Source organism: Rhopilema esculentum, chromosome 14, assembly GCF_057945365.1.
Source record: "Rhopilema esculentum isolate cy_ngs chromosome 14, ASM5794536v1, whole genome shotgun sequence".
Taxonomy (NCBI): Eukaryota; Metazoa; Cnidaria; class Scyphozoa; order Rhizostomeae; family Rhizostomatidae; genus Rhopilema; species Rhopilema esculentum.
In genome coordinates, this window is record NC_142828.1 from 9,329,693 (window position 1) to 9,351,043 (window position 21,351).

At 35.4% G+C, this 21,351-nt stretch overlaps 1 protein-coding gene and 1 pseudogene across 3 annotated transcripts; both read right to left on the reverse strand.

Moving 5' to 3' along the window:
- Positions 1-86: 86 nt before the first annotated feature.
- On the reverse strand, positions 87-21,300 carry LOC135696003 (xaa-Pro aminopeptidase 1). 3 transcript variants are annotated; one of them, XM_065215259.2, is made up of 25 exons: positions 21,160-21,300; positions 20,261-20,397; positions 19,922-19,985; positions 18,584-18,688; positions 17,360-17,400; positions 16,733-16,784; positions 16,360-16,382; positions 15,589-15,715; positions 14,681-14,776; positions 13,946-14,027; positions 13,143-13,290; positions 12,344-12,388; positions 11,803-11,889; positions 11,169-11,219; positions 9,991-10,049; positions 7,299-7,376; positions 6,358-6,429; positions 5,125-5,185; positions 4,392-4,461; positions 3,747-3,851; positions 2,953-3,021; positions 2,436-2,512; positions 2,215-2,262; positions 1,662-1,712; positions 87-478 (listed from the first exon to the last, which is right to left on the reverse strand). In XM_065215259.2, the coding sequence occupies exons 2-25, from the start codon at positions 20,372-20,374 to the stop codon at positions 359-361; spliced, it is 1,845 nt and encodes a 614-aa protein (XP_065071331.2). In that variant the 5' UTR covers positions 20,375-20,397; positions 21,160-21,300; the 3' UTR covers positions 87-358. The 3 variants fall into 3 exon arrangements, 2 of the variants coding, with proteins under 2 accessions (XP_065071331.2, XP_065071332.2); XM_065215260.2 differs by lacking the exon at positions 20,261-20,397; XR_010517321.2 differs by lacking the exons at positions 87-478; positions 1,662-1,712 and having other exon boundaries at positions 2,436-2,526.
- LOC148958569 (uncharacterized) lies at positions 7,385-9,983 on the reverse strand (annotated as a pseudogene).
- Positions 21,301-21,351: the final 51 nt, after the last annotated feature.

Sequence of the window (21,351 nt, forward strand, 5' to 3'; positions counted from 1 at the left end):
TTCTCAAGGGAGAACACACTTTCTACAGTAGCACAGCCCGAATTGCATTTGGGTAATATGAGGAAAAACAGAGTAAACAAAAAACGTTTTAGTAAAACCAGTTTCAAATAATTTCCTCTTGACTTGCAACGGTTTAGGAAAAATATTAATTTATGTACACCCATTTTCCTCTAACTAATATTGTCTTGATGCAGTTCTAAACTAATTTTTACATAATACGAAACCGTACTTTACACTTTTTCAAATCGTCATTAAAACACATTCAAAAGCATCCACTTTTTCCCTCCAATATCAACTGATCACCGTCATTTCTCTCCAATTTTACAATATTCTCATATCTATCAGTTCCTTTAATAGCTCATCCAAGTGTCTGACATTCTTTCATTAGCCATTTTAGAGCACTCCCATGGTTTTGTTCCCGTAACTTCGCTCCAACCTTTTCGACACAGAGGGAGTGATACTCGTTTATCCAGTTGATCTAAACGAAAAAAATCATTTTTAATCAACAATTTTACAAACTGACAAAAAATCAACAATTGCTGGATTAAATATACAATTTTTATGTCATTTTCATTCTCATCAAAATAAAAGTTGATACAATTCACAGCTTCTCTATGTCAAAAGCCCAAGTCCAAATACTACTAGGGGCCAATTTTTTTCTCATCTTTGTCACAACATCTTTGTCATGATGCATCTACAAAATCACAGCATCACACCACCACAGCGTCCATTGCAATGTGCACTGGATCTGATATGAGGGAGGATTTCCTATAACAGTGGAGCCATCACAGCCACCACAAGTGGATAGGGCTGAGGGAAGATAGATAGCAGAAGGATAATTTTCCTTGTCCACGTTAGGTCTATGCTCTACATATCCATGTATATATGTTCTACATATCAATCGCACATCAAACAAATCTCTTCAGCGGTAAACATCCAAAGACACCAGGTAAGTGCAACTCTTAATTTTTTTCCCCTTCTGAAAAAACTGTAAATGAATGACGTAACCAGGGCAAGCCTCGAACCCGCGATCAGTGTACCACACTTGGTGTACCACTGTACGTCATTGCTCTACCAACTGAGCTTCTGGTCTCGTTTTCAAATCAAAGCTCCAAGCGGGTTCACTTACACACACACCCCTTGTTTACCAACTGCACAGGAGAGCCACCTCAGTAAATACCGCAATGCATACCGGACTTGATATGGAGAAGGACTTTCCACACCAGAAGGGGGAAGGCAATCCATCCAGCAAAACTGGATAGCGATGAGCGTTCAAAAGAAATCATGATCGTTAACAAGATGCTTTTCTTTTTCCACTTCAGGGCTATGTTCTACATATCACGTCTCATATTAAATCCTCATAATGTTGTCACCCTTCTTTTCGGTAGCTCCTTACTATGGATCTAGCTTCATACTTAAAAGTCTTTAGCAAGGGATCCCAAAAGCTCAAAAACATGGATGGTAATAACTTACTGGGCTTCAAATTAAGATCTTAACACTGAGTTGATCTTACATAATCTATAAAAAGCATTATACTACTGGATCCCTTCTGTAAAAGCCCAAAGACAAACTAAAACCATATTTCGAAGAAAAACTACTGGGAGCATACAGTAAATTTGGATGAATAAGCATATTTTCATTAAAAGTTTTAGGACAACTACCTCATCGCTTGTAAGTAATTCAGGTACAAGCATCTTTGTTTGAATAGGAACCTGGAACATTAAACAAACACAAGGGCTAAATTATGGAAGTAAAAAATTTTATCATAAAGCTAGTGTGAATTTCAAACAATTGATGCTCTAGCATTCGTGGTAAGTTCTCGTGGCTCTTATGTTAAACTACACAATACCATTAAACTACAAATGAAAATTTTTGAATTTTTTTTCAGCAATTACACATTTCGGGTTATCTATTTTCTAAAACCTGACATTGTTGTTGACTCGATTATGCCTAATATCACGGGTCAAAAGAGGGCCTAGCTCCATGCACGACTGCAAAATAAGCATTAAAAAAAGACTTAAACCAATAAATAATCTTTTTGTACTACTAAATGTCACTATAAAAGGGTATTAGCGAATCTAATTAACAGTTTCTGATTTCTAGAGGAGAAGAATTTTATCGACCAAAACCAAAATTATTAAGGAAAACATTTTCCGCTAGACTGCGTCAATTTATATATAAGTCCTTAAAAACTGGTTGTAAAAAATTCCTTACCAAGGTTATATGTTCAAAGCCATAAAACCCAACACTCTTGAAATTATGCTACAAGAGAACAAATCAAACTGAATAAAATCAAACTGAAGGGAAAGAATTAAAAACTCTTACGCTCAATTTAAACTAAACATCATGCTTGTATTATTCTAAAATTGAAAATAGTCATGCAAAGGAAATTGCTTATTTGTAAAAGAATTGATTATATCTGTCAATGCTCTAACCTCAAGCTTAACTTCCTTGACCAACATGACATTTTCGATTCTTATTCCAAATTTTCCATCTTCATAATACCCAGGCTCTACAAAGGCAATCCTTTTAGAAGTCATCTATCAAAATCTGGATAATATATAATAAGATATGGTTGATCGAATAAGCTAGATTCAGACAGCCAACTGGCAACGTTAAGTAAGTGTTATAGATTTTAGATCAAAGAAAGCTATTAGAAAAAATCAGCAATGAAATTTCTCTGTCATTTTTTGCATCTTCAGTCTAAATTGTTTTTAGATGAATAATTGCAAATTGAAATTTGAAAGAAATTTATGAGAGGTTATAATTTTTTAGCATATATACTACTTTTCTAATTACTGTGCGTTTTACCTTTTTAATTATTGTGTGTGTTTTCTCTTTTCCACAAGGTAAAATGAAAACCAGTTATGCAAACCAAATTGTATCCCTATTCGAAGTGAAATCTATAATATTAAACACTCAAAACAAAATATTGCAGTTCACTGTGCATACCATCTGTAACAAACATGCCAGGTTTGAGCGGTTCGTCTTCTGAAACCCTCGGGCTGATACCTTGTGGCCCTGTCAAAGTAATGCAGTTATCAGAAATAGTCACAGGGCAACAGAAGCAAAAATGCCGCCACTGGTAAAACTGTTTTGCTGGTAGGTGAGTGATGGGAGTGACAATAAAAACTATAGTTTAGTTAATGCAAAGGATAATGTCTACTCTCGGATGTTTAATGTTTAATATAAGGGGAGATTCATTAAGGGGGTAGTGTGATGTGAGAAGAAGACAAGGGGTCGACTTGCAAGTGACCATGAGCGTATGTCACAGAAAAAGGAAAAACTTCTATTTATCACGTAAATGGCATTTTATTTTGACAGAGGGAAAAATTGGTGACTACGTGAAAATCTATTGAAAGTGGTTTGGAATGAGAACAGGGGGTTCGGAAAAATCTGTAAAAATTAAAGACGGGGGTAGGCAACCAAATAGAAGTTCGAAATAATGAATCTTATCCACAAAGGAGTTCACGTTTGATGAAAAAATTCCGATTGCAGATTGGAAAGGTATACTCTAACATATAAGGCTCATTATAAGGTATACTCTAATAAGTTGAGAAATAAAAGATTTCATTACTACCTAAATCCGGTAATTCAAATCAGCTTTTAAGAACAGGCAGTCTTGGAAAAAAGGGAGAATATAGTTTGATAAAAATTTAAAGTGATGAAAATGATTGCCATTCTTTAAGAATACGCTATGATGTCGAAGGCATCTAAAAAGGACAAAGAAGCTTAGCCCATCTCACCTTCATGGACATTCAAAAATGCACCGACGCCATGGCCTGTTCCATGCAGATAGTTAAGACCGCAATCCCATAGAGGTTTCCTGGCTAGGATGTCCAAAACATGCCCTGATAAAGAAACGTACAAGGATATTGGATGGTATTTGTGTAACTACAGAATTACGAATTGCAGAAAGCGGAAAATACTAAGTAGCAAGTAGAAGACAGAAAAAGATAACACAAAAATATTTGCATATACGTAAACAAGTAAGCATTTTATCGATGCAGGTGCCAAAAAAGCGAAAAACACCCTATGTTGCCTGGCTTATTCATATTGTGGTTTTCAATTTTATTTTGCAATGACAACTGTGTATTAGCTCAAACAGTGATTTTATGATCTTTAATGCCTACAATCTTTCACAGAATCCACAAATAGTTATAATTCGGCTGAAGGATGATAATGTAAAATATAAACATTAACGAGCTATCGTAGATCCATTAGGGTATTACAATCAAATAATTACCTGATTTCTTTCATAGTGACAAAATAGGGTTTAAAAGCGCGTAAAATAGAATTGATATTAGTCAATATTGAAATAAAAATGGGAGTATTAAGTAAACTTTGTTGCTATCACTAATCGTGGGTACGGAGTACATATAGTTTTCAACCTCTTGTTCCCTTTGGAAATTTTGCAGATGCCATCTGGATATTCCCCTTCAGAACTCTTGTGAAACATTCCTTCAACGAAAAATTAAAAAGCAAAATATTAACAACTAGATTGATGAACATCATGCTTGAAAAAGCGTAATCTGAAATCTGAAAATATCTGTTAAAATAAAAGTAAAGTCAAATAGAAAAAAAGTAAAAGTCAAATAAAATGATGAAAAAGACATCCAGCTTCAGATCAGTGTAACTAAGTTGTTTGGCAACAAAAAATCAGCAATCAAACATATTCAAGACAAAACCCGGCAAAATGGAAGGATAAGACCGCCAGATAGAAAAACTGGATTCCGTTCCTTTTTGAATGAGAAAATGATGACAATCCTGTATGTAAGAATTTAGATCCAGAGGTGAAAGCAAACAGCTGATGTAGGGATGTCTGTAAAAGCAATACTCGCAAAACATGCTAACAAATTCGATAATTCGAAATGTTTGAGTCTTTCTGTTATAAAGTGAACCTTTATCATTATTATTATGTATATGCTGAGCCTTGCTTTGGTTGCCCTGTGCAACTTTCGTTTTGTTATGCTTTATTGCGTTATGTAATTGGAGAGAGTTATGTTTTGGATTGCAAGATAGCAACAAACAAAGTGTCTTATTTATGAATTGGCCTACTGAATTAAGAGAATATACCACTTTACAGAATTTAAAACATGTGAAGCTGACAGTAGTCGAGCTCACCTTTTCATACTGCGAAGGAGTCCCAAAGTGAACTGTCCTTGTGACGTCGGTCGTGCCATCGCTAAGGAAACACAAGAATCACTCAAAATATTTCTAAAAATCTGCTGCAGTGTATTCCATTAAATAAATATAAGGTAAAAAATAAATTAGAGCAAGGTATGTTATAGCATACAATTTACTGTTGAAACGCCCAAAAAGTCCAGCTTTTCCCCCAATAGCTCGTCCAGTATTCCCAACTTGAAAAGCCTTATACCAAAATCTTGCTTATACAAATTCCTTAAAAGGTCCCCGAGTAAGAGTCTTCTAAAGTTGAATTTTATCTTGAATAAATTTTTTTGAGCAAAAAGAGCGACTTTGCCTCCAACTACATAATTTGACGACCGTACGACTGATTAAAGCATAATAGCCACAAAAAGCGAACACGAGAGAACTTTGCTTAAGTGGCTTTCTCCAGTCTGCAGTGTGTTAGCAATTTGTCATTCGTGAAATTCGCAAAAAGTAAAATTTCTAACTAGTTTTATATTCTTTGTCATTTGTGACGCTTTCCTTGCTGTGTGCGGGGACGAAAGTATTTTCCTTATGGCTGGGCAACAAAGTCCATGCGCCACATTCAAACAACTCAGGTCTGCTTTTTTGACATTCAGAAAGAAACAATCTCAATCGCGTATCTTCTTTTTGTATATAAGGAGCAACCTCTAACAAAATATCTTCAAAAGATTCTTTGTCCAAGCAGTAAAATTGGCAAAAAGTCTCCGGGTCTTCCACATCCAATTCCCTTACCACATATCTTCACAAATTCCTTCAGTAAAACTTTAGTTTTTCTTTGTAATGCTTGAAACGATGACAACAACGACGAAATGAGTAGAAGCATTTCTCCTTGATTTCCTTCTTCTTCACATGAAGAACTATGGAGAACATTTGAATCCGCGATTTTCTCATCCAATAGCGACGAAGAGCATGCACTTTGTTGCCCAATCGTAAGGGAAACACTTTGGCTCCAGCAGACAGCAAGCGTCATGAATGACAAAAAATATCGAACACATTATAAATTTTACTTAAAGTCACGTATGACAAATTGCTTACGCATAGACCCAAGCAAAGTTCTCTCGTATGCGCCTAGTAAAGATCTAGAATGAAACTCAATGATCAATACATCAACTAGTACAATACCGCAATGCAAGGCACATGAGATATTCAACATACTCATTTCCACTGCTTCAGAGATTTACTTACAAATATTGGGCACCAGAATCGCAAAGGTACAATTCGTCTGGGCTTAGTGTTCTTGCTGTGGCAGCTTCAGGTCTGAGATGAAATAAATTCGAAATTGGAAAAAATTAAAATATGCATGCTCATAAACGCAAGAATTCTATCACAGCAAAGTAGTTCACCTTGTGTCAATCGAGCTTAAGTAAGACCAGGATGTAGGGATGAATACAATTACGTATAAAAAGGAAAAGAGGAAATACTTTGGTTCCCGCACACAGCAAGCGTCACTCAACTTAGTTACATGCAACTGAAGTACAAGTACAAGAACCACTATATTGTTCACAAAACTAGCAACCTCTCCCTCTCCCAATAACTCTAAACGATGTCGCATTATTATCTTTATAACAGAGTTTCGAATGGAAAACCCTTTCCCATGGCGGCCCCGTAAATGAATGGTTACGAAGCTTCATTTACGATTGAGACATTCCATAGCTGATATGTATTTGACCAAACCATTATAAGGTATCTAAGTGCGTATTATATGCTCTACTTTTTATCCTCAATACAATATTCGCCACAGTCCTTATATATCAGTTTACAAATAAGCTTGCCATGCTATGTATGAACGAAAGCTCTGTTTCTTCCCGCGCGATAACACTGTTTTGAAAACCGCGTGCAATGATTTGAAATGGAATGCGTAGCTCGGACATAAACACCTCTCCTTAATGCTCGTGTTGAAAACAGAAAACATAGGTAAAGCAGTAAACCCAGAAAATAAGACAACCTTAAATAACCCACCTTCAAAGATTATTGTGAATTTCAAACATTGCGCCTTTATCTTTTAAATACGTCAGACAAGGTACATTCGTAATGACCCAATGACCTAACTTCGTGGCTTTATCATACGATGTAAATGATATATGGTGAGTAAAAATTAATCGATTAAACAACCAAAATATAAGTACCTGTAATGAATAACTGCTCCGTTTGGCCCGCTTCCAGAAATGGTTGGGAAGCTTAGCCCGACAAAATGCTCTTGCTCTCTGAAAGACAAGCAGGTACATGATTTGACATCTTTATTTGAAGGTAGGTATCCTGTCGCTGTGTACGAAGAATACTGGTATTCTTTAGATGCTGTTGTAGACAGTTATGAATACGGTGAAATAGGTAAATGTCTGAGTGTGGTTTGTTTTTGAATAAAATGACAAGTAATTTCGAAAAGAATAATAAATACTGCTCTAGTTACTGTTATTAAAGCATACAATATGATTACCGTAAAAGCTCTTTAAGCCCCCGGGGGCTTATTTATTCTTTTCAATCCAAGAGGAGGGACTTGAAAGAGAGGGGGGCTTATTAGAGAGTGGGCTTATGAAAAATCTGAAGTAAAAATGTTTTAAAAATGCCCTTTTCTAATTTTTTTGTTATAAAAATTTCATACAAATGTTCTCAGAAAACCTCGCTAGCAGCCTCAAAAGTCTAATTAATCACTAATAAGGTCCTCATCTTCATCAGAATCACCAGGATCAATTGATAACCCTGGGACATATTCTAAACAAATTTCGACTGACTTCTTACATGGGCCGTATTTAATGCAAACGATCTTATTATCATCACACCTGTCAAGAGACCCATTAAATGCGCATGTTTCTCATGTTTTCAAGGCTAAAGAGGGGGGCTTAATAGAGAGTGGGGGTTTATATTAAGTTTTTGCTTGATAAGGAATGGCTTAAAAGAGAGGGGGGCTTAATAGAGAGAGGGGGTTTAATAGAGCTTTTAAGTTATTAAATCAGTTCACATCGTGGTACTATGTCCAGTTCGAATTTCATGGATGTTTCAAGGCTAAAAACAATTCAATTTAAAAATTGTTCATTTAATAGTGTTAAGTGCGTATCAAGTTTGATTCTTTATAATGACTTCAAACGCAAAAAGATTATAAAATCCTGAGCTACGTAGATTTTCGGACTTTAGGATTTTCGGACTGGGATTCCCATTAAGATGGCAAAATAGAGTTTGAGGTTGCAATACATACTTAGCTGGTGATGAAGTAATATGAGAAGCAAATAAAGCATGTAATCGCACGAGAGAAGGGGTTGATGAGACAAAAATTAAGATGAATGAAGCGAAAACAAATTACTCTTGTTATTACGTTATTGTTCTTGATGTCAATGTCTTCCAGTTCGAGCAGGGAAGCCTCGATAATTGGAAACTCTGTCTCAATATCAAAGTTTTCTTTCCCTTTCAAGAGATCTTCAATTTGCTCGGAGAATGCCGTGAGCCACAACGGTTTGCCATCTTTTTAACTTGCAGCTGAACTGAGGCTTCGAGCTTCGAATTTATGGCTCTTTGCGGCGTGTTGCAGTAGTTGCATTTTATAAACTTGGTGCCCATGTCTTTCGTACATTTTTGGCAAAATTTGAACATTCGTAAGTTGTGTACCAGGTCGAAATCTTTTACTATAATTTCGCCCTCTTTTATCGAGAGGATGACCTGTTTGTCCACATCTTCAAATGTGTTTTCATATCTTGTAGAAAGATGGTTAGCGAGTGAATGTGACAGGTTTTGCCTTGGGCTATACAATCCTCCTTTACCTGAAAAGGATCATCAGAGACTTTGGTGTGAAAAGATTTTAGGAGATCTTTTGCCAAGTGACAGCATGACTGTTGCGTAAACAAGCTGGTTAGGCTTGATGAAAGCAACCTCTTTGATCGCAATATCAATGGCAGCATTTGTTGAAGAAGGTGCAACGATAAGGTGGTACATCTCTATATAATCGAAATTGATTCCCATTCTCTTAATTCTGTTTGCTGTTAAGTGCTGGTTGAAATTAATGTTGTCCTCCTCGTCAACCTTGATGTTCTTGAGTAAAACGCAGTTTATTGAATTCTGGAGGTCCATTAATGTCGAATGCTGTTGAGCGTTGTAGCCGATAATTTCCCGAATCTTGGAAAGGGTCACTTGAAGGGAGAAATTATAGTACTCGTACTTTCTTTTGGATATGTGATAATGCATGAATGTATCTCTTAGCTGAACCTAGTGGAAATAGAACTAAGATGTTAAACAGGCTATTACACGCGTATTGTTGCTATATATATATATCTAAAATTCGCGGACAAACTGAAGGCTCTCGGTGACATTTGAAATAACAGTGTTACATGTATAAAAATAACTAATAAAAAGGTTTAAACGTTGGTTCTAAAGGAACTGCATACGTATACTTTGTAATATACATTATATACTTGCAAAAATAAAAAAAATTTGGAAGAGGTTAAATAAATTTTTATAAAAGGAAACAGGAAACAAAAACTTACTTGAAACATCGGAAGACTTTCCTTCTGTCATTTAGACTGTTTTGTTAATTTGTTCTCGTAGATGCCGTGTGCTGAGATACTTCTTGAGCAGGGTTTGTTAATGATGGAAGTTGCCCTTGGCTTCATAGTTTTCTTGAGAAATGCGGCGTAGGAACGCGAACTTATAATCATAGTATTGATATGTTAGGATGATAAAAAACGATTTAGAGCTGATCAAAACCCCAATTTTAAGACTCACACGCTTTACAGTTTGTGGCAAGTTAATATCCACTACTTTGGGTGAAATCGGTAGTAGATCTCTAACGCAACTGAGCGCAAGTAAATGTGACACAGCATTTGAAAAACTCACTTTCTAAATTGCTCTAGTTTGTCTGCAGCCGTTACTTCAGTCAAGTAGCCCTTGTGTATCTAGAATATCACAAAGTCATTACAAGGTACTTTGAATGGTCAAAACTTCAAAGAGAATTAGATGAAAAGCTGTTGTTAATAGAGAGAGTTTATGTCTTCAGCTGATGTATCCAAGGCATCGATTGATTGTTCCTGAGAAGCTAGTAAAGAAAGGAAAATTTGCTACCGAGTTTCGTAAAGATACTAGTCTATTGTCTTATAAAAAGGAATCATACTCTGAAGCCTTTTACCGCATTTATTCGATAATAAACCGCCCTTGTTTACAAGCCGCTCTTGATTATAGGCCGCACCCACAAAACCATGATTATAGGCCGCTTGGTTTGGAATGACGGGCGCAAACTGAAAAAAATCTGATTATGTACCAAAAAATAGACATTAGAAGTTCAACAAAAAACAATATCGTCCAGCATGTGATCATCAATAGCGTCAAGAAGCATTCCCCATCTTATAAATTATTACCATCAGATTCAATGTAGCAGGAAAGATAGCACAAAATAATGTTAACTGCCCTCGTTTCTAAGCCGCCCACATTTCTAAGCCGCCCTCGTTTCTAAGCCACCCTCGTTTCTAAGCCGCCCACATTTCTAAGCCGCCCTCATTTCTAAGCCGCCCTCGTTTCTAAGCCGCGCTCGTTTCTAAGCCGTCCTCGTTTCTAAGCCGCCCACATTTCTAAGCCACCCTCGTTTCTAAGTCGTCCTTAATAAAAAACAGCAGCAAAAAGTGCCAAAAAATTTAGAAGCCGCGATTTATAATCGAAAAAATACGGTAGCTGAAAACTTCAACTTATCTAGGCTATATGAAATTTAGCAGTTCTTGGGTAGAGCTTCAAGGTAAAGAAATTACCAGGACAAATTCCAATGATTTTAATCTAGAAGATCGCCGTGGAATATATCCAATTGTGCATGGCCAAAAATAGATTACAAACTGACCGAGGTACGCCCTGTGAAGGGGTGAAATTAAGTAAAGCAAGCACCAAGGCTGTTTTTTTCTTAAAGATTTTCGAGTCATAATAAAAAAGTGCCTTGATCGCGAGATTTCAGGCAACAAGCTTTGAATTCCAGAATTATAGACATATCTTTAAGACGTCATTTTTATTAAACCAGAGGGCGGAAATCATACCTCATTTTCTAGCCAGGCAAAGTATCTACACAATGCAGCTGCATCCCTGATCTGCAACAAATAAAAACGAAATTTTACCATTTATTTACTATTAGCAGACAGAAACCATAGAATAAAAAAAAAATAAAGTTATATTCAGGTCAGATTTTTGATTCATTAAATGTCAACAAAATATCGCTTTTATTGGAAACAAATAAACCTTGTATTGTAAAACTAAATAATGAAAACCTACAGGCAAATGCAGGCAATCCGCATTTTCGTATTGTCTAACTGAGACATGAAGGTTTTCAAAATTAGGATGTTGGCACATAGGTGAAATTTCAAAATTAGGATGGGGCATCATTTTTCAAAGAAAAGTAATATGTTTTCATTTACTCGACTGAGTTGTTGAATTTATGCTCCAATTATGGGTCCACATTAAATGTCAATCTCAAACTGAATTAAATTGAGGGGTATGCATTTCATATGGTATCTGAATATTTGGCGAGGGTTTTTGAAAAGTTGTCAAATTTTAGAGTTTCTTTTCATATTTCAAAGTGGAACACCCCCGTCCCCGGTATCACCAGGGTATAAACAACTATCCATATGCCAATCATCACGTGGTCCATCATGATTACAACAAAGACTCACTTACATGTGCTTGCCTCATTCCTTCGATTTCTACCTCATTCTTTACAGCCTTTGCTACACAAACTGGAGAGGTTTCTGTGATGAGATTTTCCTGTCGAAAAATCAAAACTCATGTTTTATTTCATTAGTATTGAGAATGTCAGCTAGAAGTTCAATTGAAAACAGAAAAATAACTCAATTTTTGCATATTTCATTTCATAGAAATAGTTTCTCTCAATTCACACAGTAATAAGTAATTAGTGCTTAAATGTTTTCTCGTGGTGATAAAGTCATATTCCGCACCACCCATTTTCAAGCATCTTAATCAATTAAACTCCAGAGAAAGCCTTTCTCAAAATCATACAAAGGCTTAATATATATTATTGGCAAGCATTTGTAACTAGGTGGTGCGGGCAACGCAATGTGACAACCAGACCTTTACTTACCTTTGAAGACTATAGATCTTTCAGCAATTGAAAACAACGTCAAAGAGTCGTGACAAGTTGGAAAATGTTTAAGGTTTTATCAAAGAAGCAAAAGACGTAGCTAAGAATCAAATTACATACCTCCGGTACAAGGCTTGCCAACGCTGCACTATTTTTTGAGCTGATCTGAACAAAAGAAAAGAAAAGTAGCCATTTAGTAAAATCATACAGGTTTTACAGTAAAAGACGTTGAGAAAAAATATATTCACAAGAGATTTGATAAAGTAGTTCAATACTAAATCGGTTACTTGATTCATAGCTGCCGCACATACTAATTAGAATAAACGAATCCCTAAAGTGCTGGAAGAGAATTAAATGTAGAGCTTAGGGAAGTAAAGAATGAATCCAGTCGATTCAAGTGCTCTATTGAAAGGTCGTTTAGAAATGCAGTGTTACTTAAAAACGTAGTAAATGACATTCAGTTGGAAGGAGGTGTCCATCAAACACGTATTATCTTTGGTAATAAAGAATAAATTCTAGGACCAGATTGCTTGTCAGTGTTTTGGAGTTGTGTGACAAAAGGTGTCCATTATTGGAGATTTCTCTGTAGAGGCTGTTTCGTAAACATAGAAAAAGCTATGAACAGATGCCCTTACATATGAAATGCACAAAAGATCACATAAAAAAGGAACCAATTTCATAAATGTTCGCGTCACGCTGCCGATGCATTCTTCTGTCACAATATTTGTCAACATACACAAGCTCTTTCAGTTCTAAGACTGTTCTGTAATTTGGAGCACAATGTTGAGAATAAGCAGATTGCTGTATTCATAAATTAAAAACGAGGACATGATCATTCGTCATTAGACGAACATTGAAGCTGAAATCGCAGGATAAACAAATAAAGGAATGAATTATTGACGAGGTTTCTTGGACATACCCAAATTCTTTTTCCTTTACCAGCGAGCTCTTTGACTTCTTTGTCAATGTTTTCATAGGGAAAAATTTTTAACACACTCTCTTCTTTCTTATCAATACAAAGATGTTCTTTTATTCCATTGTTTAAACGAGCATCGTCAATGAACAAGCTGAGAATTGAATATTTCTGTAAATAGCATTTACTTTGAAATGTGCTTTTGTCGACTTTTATACTCATCTAAACCCAAAAATAATGCTATACTTATCAATGTATTAGAGCTTGTTTCCCCTACATAGGATAAACAACGCGTTTTGTTATAATATGTTAACAAAATATCAGCGTGATAACAGAGCATGAAAACTGAAAGCACACTGTTGATAATAATAACAAATCGTTCAAATCTCTGACCTCGTTTAATGATTACAAAAAATTTTCTTACTAGTTATGATAAAACGAATACAACGCAAAAACCTTCAGGTTATATTGGAAGGAACATATCCGACACTTTATTTGATGTCATTTATCAATCTTTACACAGCGCTTGGTCCAGACTTTTCTTGAACTACTGAGAATATTTCTGGATCTATTAAGCTATAGGTGAGACGATATAATCTTTGCTTCTTGAGACGAACTTTATAACCCATTTTTAATAAGAAGAATTAACAGAATCAACTGGTCAATACTAAAGAATGTGAATATTTCGATCAGAAGTTTTACTATACCAACTTCCTTGGAAAAAACATTGACATTACCAATAAAACCCTTTAGCCAGTCATTGACAATTTTTAAAATCAGTTCTGAGAAAACAAACACAAGAAACCAACCTGACATCATCAGTGGTGACAATTGCATAGGAAAAGAAGACAGGATTAAAATCGATGTCAGAGCCTCTTAGATTGAACAACCCTATAATGCAAATAAAAGGAACACAAACGACATCAGATACCTTGAAAATATATTCATCCACAGGGACCTTTCTATGCATGCATATATTGAATAATCTCATTTTGACAATGGCAAGAAAATACGGAAGCTTAGCAAACTAGCAAACAGTATGCTTTGCTTCCGCAATTTCGTGTCATCTTAAATCTTTGCAGTACCGAAAAAATAATTTGAATAATGTCATTGCTAAAACTGACCAAGTACCATCGGAAAAATGACTCCTGAACAACGCTTATTGCTTTTATTTAATCTGAGAATTGAAGAAAACAACTGTTAACAAATCTGTTGCATAACGCTGGATGCCGTAACAGAGAGAAAAAAAACTATACAGCTTTGGTGAAGTTGCTTCACTTAGTTTCATACCTTGTGCGATTAATCAGGCAATTTATTTAGAATTTTTAGAAAAATTTCTACACAAATGTATAGATTAGTAAGTATTTTCTTTATTTAATCTTAAGATCGACTAGGTCCACTTTAAGTATGCCTTATTTTCTTTACAATAATTTTAGCAAACTTTACAATGCCTGGTCCAGTACAATATGTGATTCTAATTTTTTCAGCTCACACGAAATGAAAAGAATGATGGAAATTAAAAATATGACAGAAGTTATGCTCACAGGCAACTTCATCCAAAGCAGCAACGATAACTCCATAAGCATCTTTCTCTTTAAGTCTTCCTCTGATTTCACTAACTTTGGCTTTCCATGATTTACCTGAGGAATGAAATGTTTTGTTTTCTTCATAAACTTTTTAATTTCACAAAACATTCACAAGTTTTCAAGACGATACAACCGGGAGCATGAATGAAGTTGCTTGTAGATTACTCATAAACACGGCACTGCTCATTTTTTTCAAAGATTTTTCAGTGACAAAAAGGCAAAAAATTACCAAACTTTTGAAAGGATTTTCACTGGTGTTGTTAAAAGAAAAAGAATTGAATATTCCAAGTAACAGATTACTGGAGCAGAAACATTTCCCTTGCTTAGCGAATTTTCTATCTTCAATTTTTTGGGCAACGATCGAAGAACCAAAGCATTTTGATGTGAGAATATGAGAATGTGAGAATTACAATGAATTAATGAATAATGAAATAGAAAGATCGTGACAACTGATGGTCTGGGGACTCGACCCCTATCATAGGTAAAGGTGGTTGGTCACATAAAGTGAAGGAGGTAATCTAAACTTCCATATGACAGCCCTTGTATGCAATAATGGATATCGGAATAGTAATACTAAACAACGTAATAAATGAAAAGTAAGAGAAACATTTCGTTCTTTAAGTGCACAACCCAGAAAAGTCGTGGCACATAGGTACCACGATCAAAAGACACCTTTCATGCAGTTTTTAGGAAGGTTTTCAAAGATTAGCTCTGGCTAGAGGGAGGATTTAATCCTCTAGATTTTCTAACATTTTTAAATCTGAAAAAGCGTAGTGCAACTTAAATATGGCGATTTTTCTACTCGAAACGAAGGAAAAAGCAAGGCAACTATGGTGTACTTGTGATAAAAATCTCTTTATCCTTACCTGAAAATTCTTGGCCTAGAGTAATCAGATTTGAGCATGGAGTTGCAGGGCGTCCATGATCTGCCCAAACGAGATCCACTAGATTTCTGTCCACACGAACCAGAGTCCTACCACTACCTTGCAATTTCTTCAATTAAAAATCATACGATTATATAGAATCAATTACACAAAGCTATAAACATGATGCCTTGAAATATTTTTAAAAGATAATAATTAAATGAAATTAAAAAAAGATTTTAAATGAAATCTAGAAAGATAATAAGCATTGCCATAACAAAAAATGTATTTCTTTTGAGTCTCTTTACTTCTATATTTCTAAGAGTTCCAAGTAAACCGAGTAAATAAACAAGCAAATGATGTGAGTAAATTCTAAATTCTGTTACAAGTTCTAGCTGTAGCTTCAATTCAAAACAAACCTTGATCACATATAACTAGGAATTTAAGTAAATTCTACAAGAAAAAAAAGCGAATTTAAATAAATTAATGAATAAATGATTTCATTGTCCTCATAATAAGTATTTTCTAATGAGACACTTTGGTTGATTGCAAAAAATTGTACAGAAGACAGGATGTCAAAAAACTCGCTCTTCATTTTATTTAATATTATTTAATTTACTATACAACGTAAAGAAATTTCATTAGATTTGTTCTTTGATCTCATCTTTATAAAGTTGAAGCGTATCTTAAACCCAGCAGAATTTTGATTCAAATAGCTAACTGAAAAATTAGTAACTTAATAACTTTTTTAAAAATAGAAATCTGAAAACCTACTTTGCTTATTCTTCGCCATGCATCTAAAAATGTAACAAACAAAATAGTTAGATACCCCTGAACCTGATGTGTTTCATAGAAGTACAGTCTCAATCAAAAATAAGAAAAGTAATTGAATATGATGTTACCAAAAAGTTAGGTTTAATATCAAAATGATGGACCATAGCAGAGATACTAGCCACAGCAAATTACCAAGAAAAAGGCAAAGACAATAGGAAAATAAAGAAAATTGTTAAATTTTAAAAGGGTAAGGTGACAACTTTTCTGTGCACCATCATAGATCCATGGTCCAACACTCAAGGGACATGGTAACAGAGTATATCAATTTCACAGGAAGCAAACAATTTCTTAGTTAACAAATCAAACATCTTACCAAGTGAGATAAGGTATGGATCAACACCAACTTTTGCCCCAACTGGGAGCTCCTGTGAAAAAGATATAAAGATTAGAAAACAACGAAAGCTACATAAATAAAGGGAAAAAGCTACAACAACCACCGTACAGATATCTTAACTACATACAAGCAAACAAATGTTTTAGAATGCTTCAAGTCATAGGTAGAATATTAAATCAATTAATAAATTAATCAATGAATGAATTAACTAATCAATGAATGAGCTAAGTCATATATGCTGAGTCAATCAAGTGCCTTGTTCTCTAAATCTTCCAAATTTGAAGCAGGAAATAACTCTAACAAGGCAAAGAAAAGTGGAAATATAAACATCATCAACAATGACAAATCTTGTAATTAATTAGCAATTGCTGAGAAGCTCTTAACTAGTAAAAAACAAGGCATGAATCTAATGTACCGTTTTCTGCTCATGTCACCTTTTATCCTAATCTAGATATAAATTTCTGGGTAGTATGGTGCTATTATCAAAAATGTTTTATACTCAAACAATTCACTTTTCCAGCTACATTACTTTTTCAGCATTTGAAATCACATGGACTAGGATATTACTAATGTGCTGGGACAGAAATAAACTATACAAGCACTTGCCTTGCTTAGCCAGTCTTCTTGTGTTGGTGTCTCTGGTAAGCCTAAGAATAAAAATTTTATGAGGACATCTGGCTGATTAATCTGCAATCATGAAACAGACAATTAATATATCTTGCTTATTCCTTTTCTTTAATGGTATCCTACAAATAGTTAATTTAATGTATCAACAATGACAATCAGGTATATTTTTAATAATGAATTAGTAAAAAAAGATTTTGAATCTTTAAAAAAGTAAACGGCTAGTCCCAGGCCTTGCAAGGAAAGATGCTCAGGCTGGATAAAGCACCTCCACCTGCACCTAGAAAGTTCCAGGAGCTCAATTGATCGAGCACCTAGTGTGTTTATGATTTCTAAACGTTAAATGCAAAAAACCAAAGTTTTGTTTTTGAGGATATTTTATGATACTGAATCGAGCCCCTAGAGAGTTGAAGATGCTCAGTTTGTCAAGTGCCAGCTCCTCAAAAGACCTGGTAAGGCCCATATTCAATTCTGAATGTTGGGGAATGGGCTATTAGGGGCGCATTGTCCTGAGCAATGGCATTGTGTGATAGGATGGTCCTTTCAAGGCCACTTTTAATTTCCCTTTTTACTTCAACTAGGTACAAATTATTAGCCGAGTGAACTGTGGGCCAAGAGAAGCCATGCCCTTTTGTGTTGGAAACGCCCAAATTTTTCTGAATAAAATCGGTATAACTGATTTTGAGTAGGGGGTTCCAAAAAATTCTAAGGAAATGACTCGAAAAGAGAAGATTAAATTTCCCAGCGAAAGAAAGAACATTTGAGCTGCCCGACTCTGACAGAATTTGACGCAGGGCCCCCCCCCCACCTTCTGAACGCAACAGCCTTACTACCACACTACAGAGCAGACACTCTAATGTTGATTGATTTAGCTAGAAGTTCCTTAGCAGGGGTGAGGCAGTGATTGTCTAATTTCATTTCATTGTTTGCAGCAAACAATTGCATAGGTCCACGACAAACAATTGCACCTCTAGGTCAACTCTGATTTCTATTGGTTGGCTGTACTGCTGCAGAGGTGAGCTCAGCTTCTGATTTGATAAATCAAATCTCACCTATGTTTGCGGCAAAGATCCCAGAGGTGACATACACTCTGATTGGCTTACAAGACGTTTGCATAGGACAAACAAATGGTGATTTGCTCTCAAGGGACAAACAAATATCTAAATATCAGGTTGTTTCATCTACTAATTTGTTTTAATATCGAACCATCTTTCATAAGGGTCCAATTGGCATCAAGTTCTTTTTCAGCCTGAAGGTAATACCTTCCATCAGTCCACATCAGTGCTTTGTTTTCAGTAACAATGGCAGTTCCTAAAATCAGATAATATGTGTGATAAGTATAGGAAAGAATTATTACAGGCATCCAACAAAGACGATGGGAGGTCCAGGGCCTACCATTTTTTTGCAAAACAATGGATATTTTTTTAAAATCTTTTTTTATGGGTGTAAAATTTTCCTTTGGCCCTCCCCCCCCCTTCCAGCCTGTGTCAAAGTTCATGTGTTATAGCACGAGTAGCCTGTTTCACTAACCAGCTTAAATACTGAGAAACAAAGAAGCTTTTCCTGTCCCATCACATGACAAAACTGCTGCAAAATGAGGGATTTCAATGTAATACTGAATTCTCCACTGCGAGTTTATTGATCAAACCTCCTAATTTAATGCGGGATCGTTAGAGAACTAGATTAATTTTTCAATGTGCTTTTAAAAAGTGGACTCAAATGTTCACCATGCTGTCTTGTGTTTTGTGCATGCGGAAACTTGGCATGTAAATTACAAAGAGGATTGACAAAAGTTGATTGGCTGATTAGCTGAAATATTATCCACCCTTGCTGTCATCAAATGAATATGGCAAAACAAAACACTATGCTGAATGTTAAAAAATCGTTCAAAACTTCCAAGTACATTTGCAATGCATAGGTTCTTTCATTCATCAAATTCATTAGAGAGGCAGGATTAATTTTTCAAAGTATAGAACAAAGGCAGGAATGTTAGACAGGTGGGAATATTAGAGAGGGCAGAAACAACCCAGCAACAAACCAGCAACAAACCAGCAACAAACCGAACAACCTTTGAAATAATTCCAGCAAGGAGGTGTGAATAATCCAACTCTCTGTGTCCTGTATGCTATGTAAATTACCTTGAGTCTTATTGATAGTTTGGTAGGTCGTGGCCAGTGTGATTTTATTGAAACATTATCTAAGGAAAACAATTTGGACTTTTGGTGTACCAGCCCTTGACTGGCCTATGCGATGTTGCTTCGAGGAAAAGAGGAGAGTGATTAGGAAAGTGACAAGGGTATGGGAAAAATCTTTTGGCACCTTAACCCTGTCTTATAAAAAATTGCCAAAAGGATACCCTGTCCCATAAAAGAATGCCAAAGATATGTCGCAGTTATGTCAATGGGTTGTTTGCTTGTTTTTCGGTTGTTCTGCTTGTTCCACGTTTATAACTGGCAACAAAACCTCTGCCTATATAGCATAGTGCACTTTATGACAGACCAATACTTTAAATGCTGTGGAGTCTTATAGAGAATAAATATTTGCCTGTGCTGCCAGTAAAACCACTGATGAATTCTCTTCTCATATGACATGGTGCAATATATTCACTCTGTTAGAATAGAAAATAAACTTAATATAAGAAATTCATGAAGATGCTTTGAATGAAAAGAAGGACCAAATAAATGAATTGTTCATCTATGCTATGGCTTTGATGTGGCTATGATTTTGACCATAGATAGATTGTATTTAAAAACAAATCATATAACAAGAATAAGCATACATTAAGATATCTTGTGAAGAAAATTATAACCCGGGGTTTCACTTCAATTTCAAATGCTTGAGGCAAGAGATATTTTTGGGTTTGTATGAAAATGTCAAATTCACCTGATGGGAGTCCCCTGATGGTATGATGTATGCACTGATAGCCTCAGAAACATAATTTGTGTTTTTCATGAGCTGCCTCAATCTCTTAAGCAGATGACCAGTCGGCTTTGCCATATCTAGTAAAAACTGAGTTTTTCCTAAAATTCAATAATGAAACTTCATCAATTATCACTGTGTCATTAGGTACAATTACAAAACATGTTTTTCTGGTTAAACATTTGCAAGAAACTTTCTAAAAGATGGCAGCATAGTATAAACTTTACTTGTCACTTGAAATACTTAAAGAAGTGGCTCAGTCCACCAGACCTGTCAATCTAGGTGAAATACAGGCAGATCTTAAAATTTGTTAAATCGTTTAAACAATATACTTGTAAAAAGTTGTACTTGGCAAACAGCTAATGGTGAGAAAAATCGGGGGTGCAATCCTTAAAAGATAGTGGGGACTCGGCTATAGGTAACTTCAAGAAATCACCCATATGGCTACACCCAATTTACTTGCAATTGTGTTAAAGAGATTTTTTTTTGCATATAAAATAATGTCACAGTGATTTTTAGTGTTTTTTGTTGATCCAGGAGACTGTGAGAAAGCAAGAAAATCTTTTCATAATCCTGGAAAAACCAGGGATTGGCATATATCTGGTCCACACTCTGGCCTCCACTTGTTCCTTTATTTGACATAAAAATATTTGTTTTCTCTGCTTAATAACAATATTTAAGTTTATTTTGCAGCGTCTTGCTACGCTGCAGTGACCGCAGAAAGCCCCCCATCCCCAGTGATTTTCAAAACAGTACTAAAAAAAAATTGTTGTTTAGCCCCCAAAAATCTTGCTGTTTAGCCCTTCTAGCGGTCCTCGGTTACATCTCCTTGCTTACTGTGGCAATAATTAGCAATTTCATACCTTTAAGTGGTCTTAACAAAACAGTCCTGTGTCTTGAACCGTGTCTTTTCAGCCAAGCAGCTTTTTTGAATCGATGATATTTTCAAACTTTTCACACCACACTATCCACGTTGAATATTTCTCTACCATTTCGACCGGACCTCGAGTTCGATCATTATGGATTTTTGGATTATTTTGTTTCGAATACTGAAT

What these genes read in the sequence shown, in the direction of transcription:
- LOC135696003 (XM_065215259.2), bottom strand. Translation starts at nt 20,374, where the DNA reads ATGGCAAAGCCGACTGGTCATCTGCTTAAGAGATTGAGGCAGCTCATG. An exon ending in AAGAAGACTGGCTAAGCAAG is followed by an intron (nt 16,785 to 17,359) that starts GCAAGTGCTTGT and finishes TCTTTTTCACAG; the next exon opens with GAGCTCCCAGTTGGGGCAAA. An exon ending in GCTTTGAACATATAACCTTG is followed by an intron (nt 1,713 to 2,214) that starts GTAAGGAATTTT and finishes TTAATGTTCCAG; the next exon opens with GTTCCTATTCAAACAAAGAT.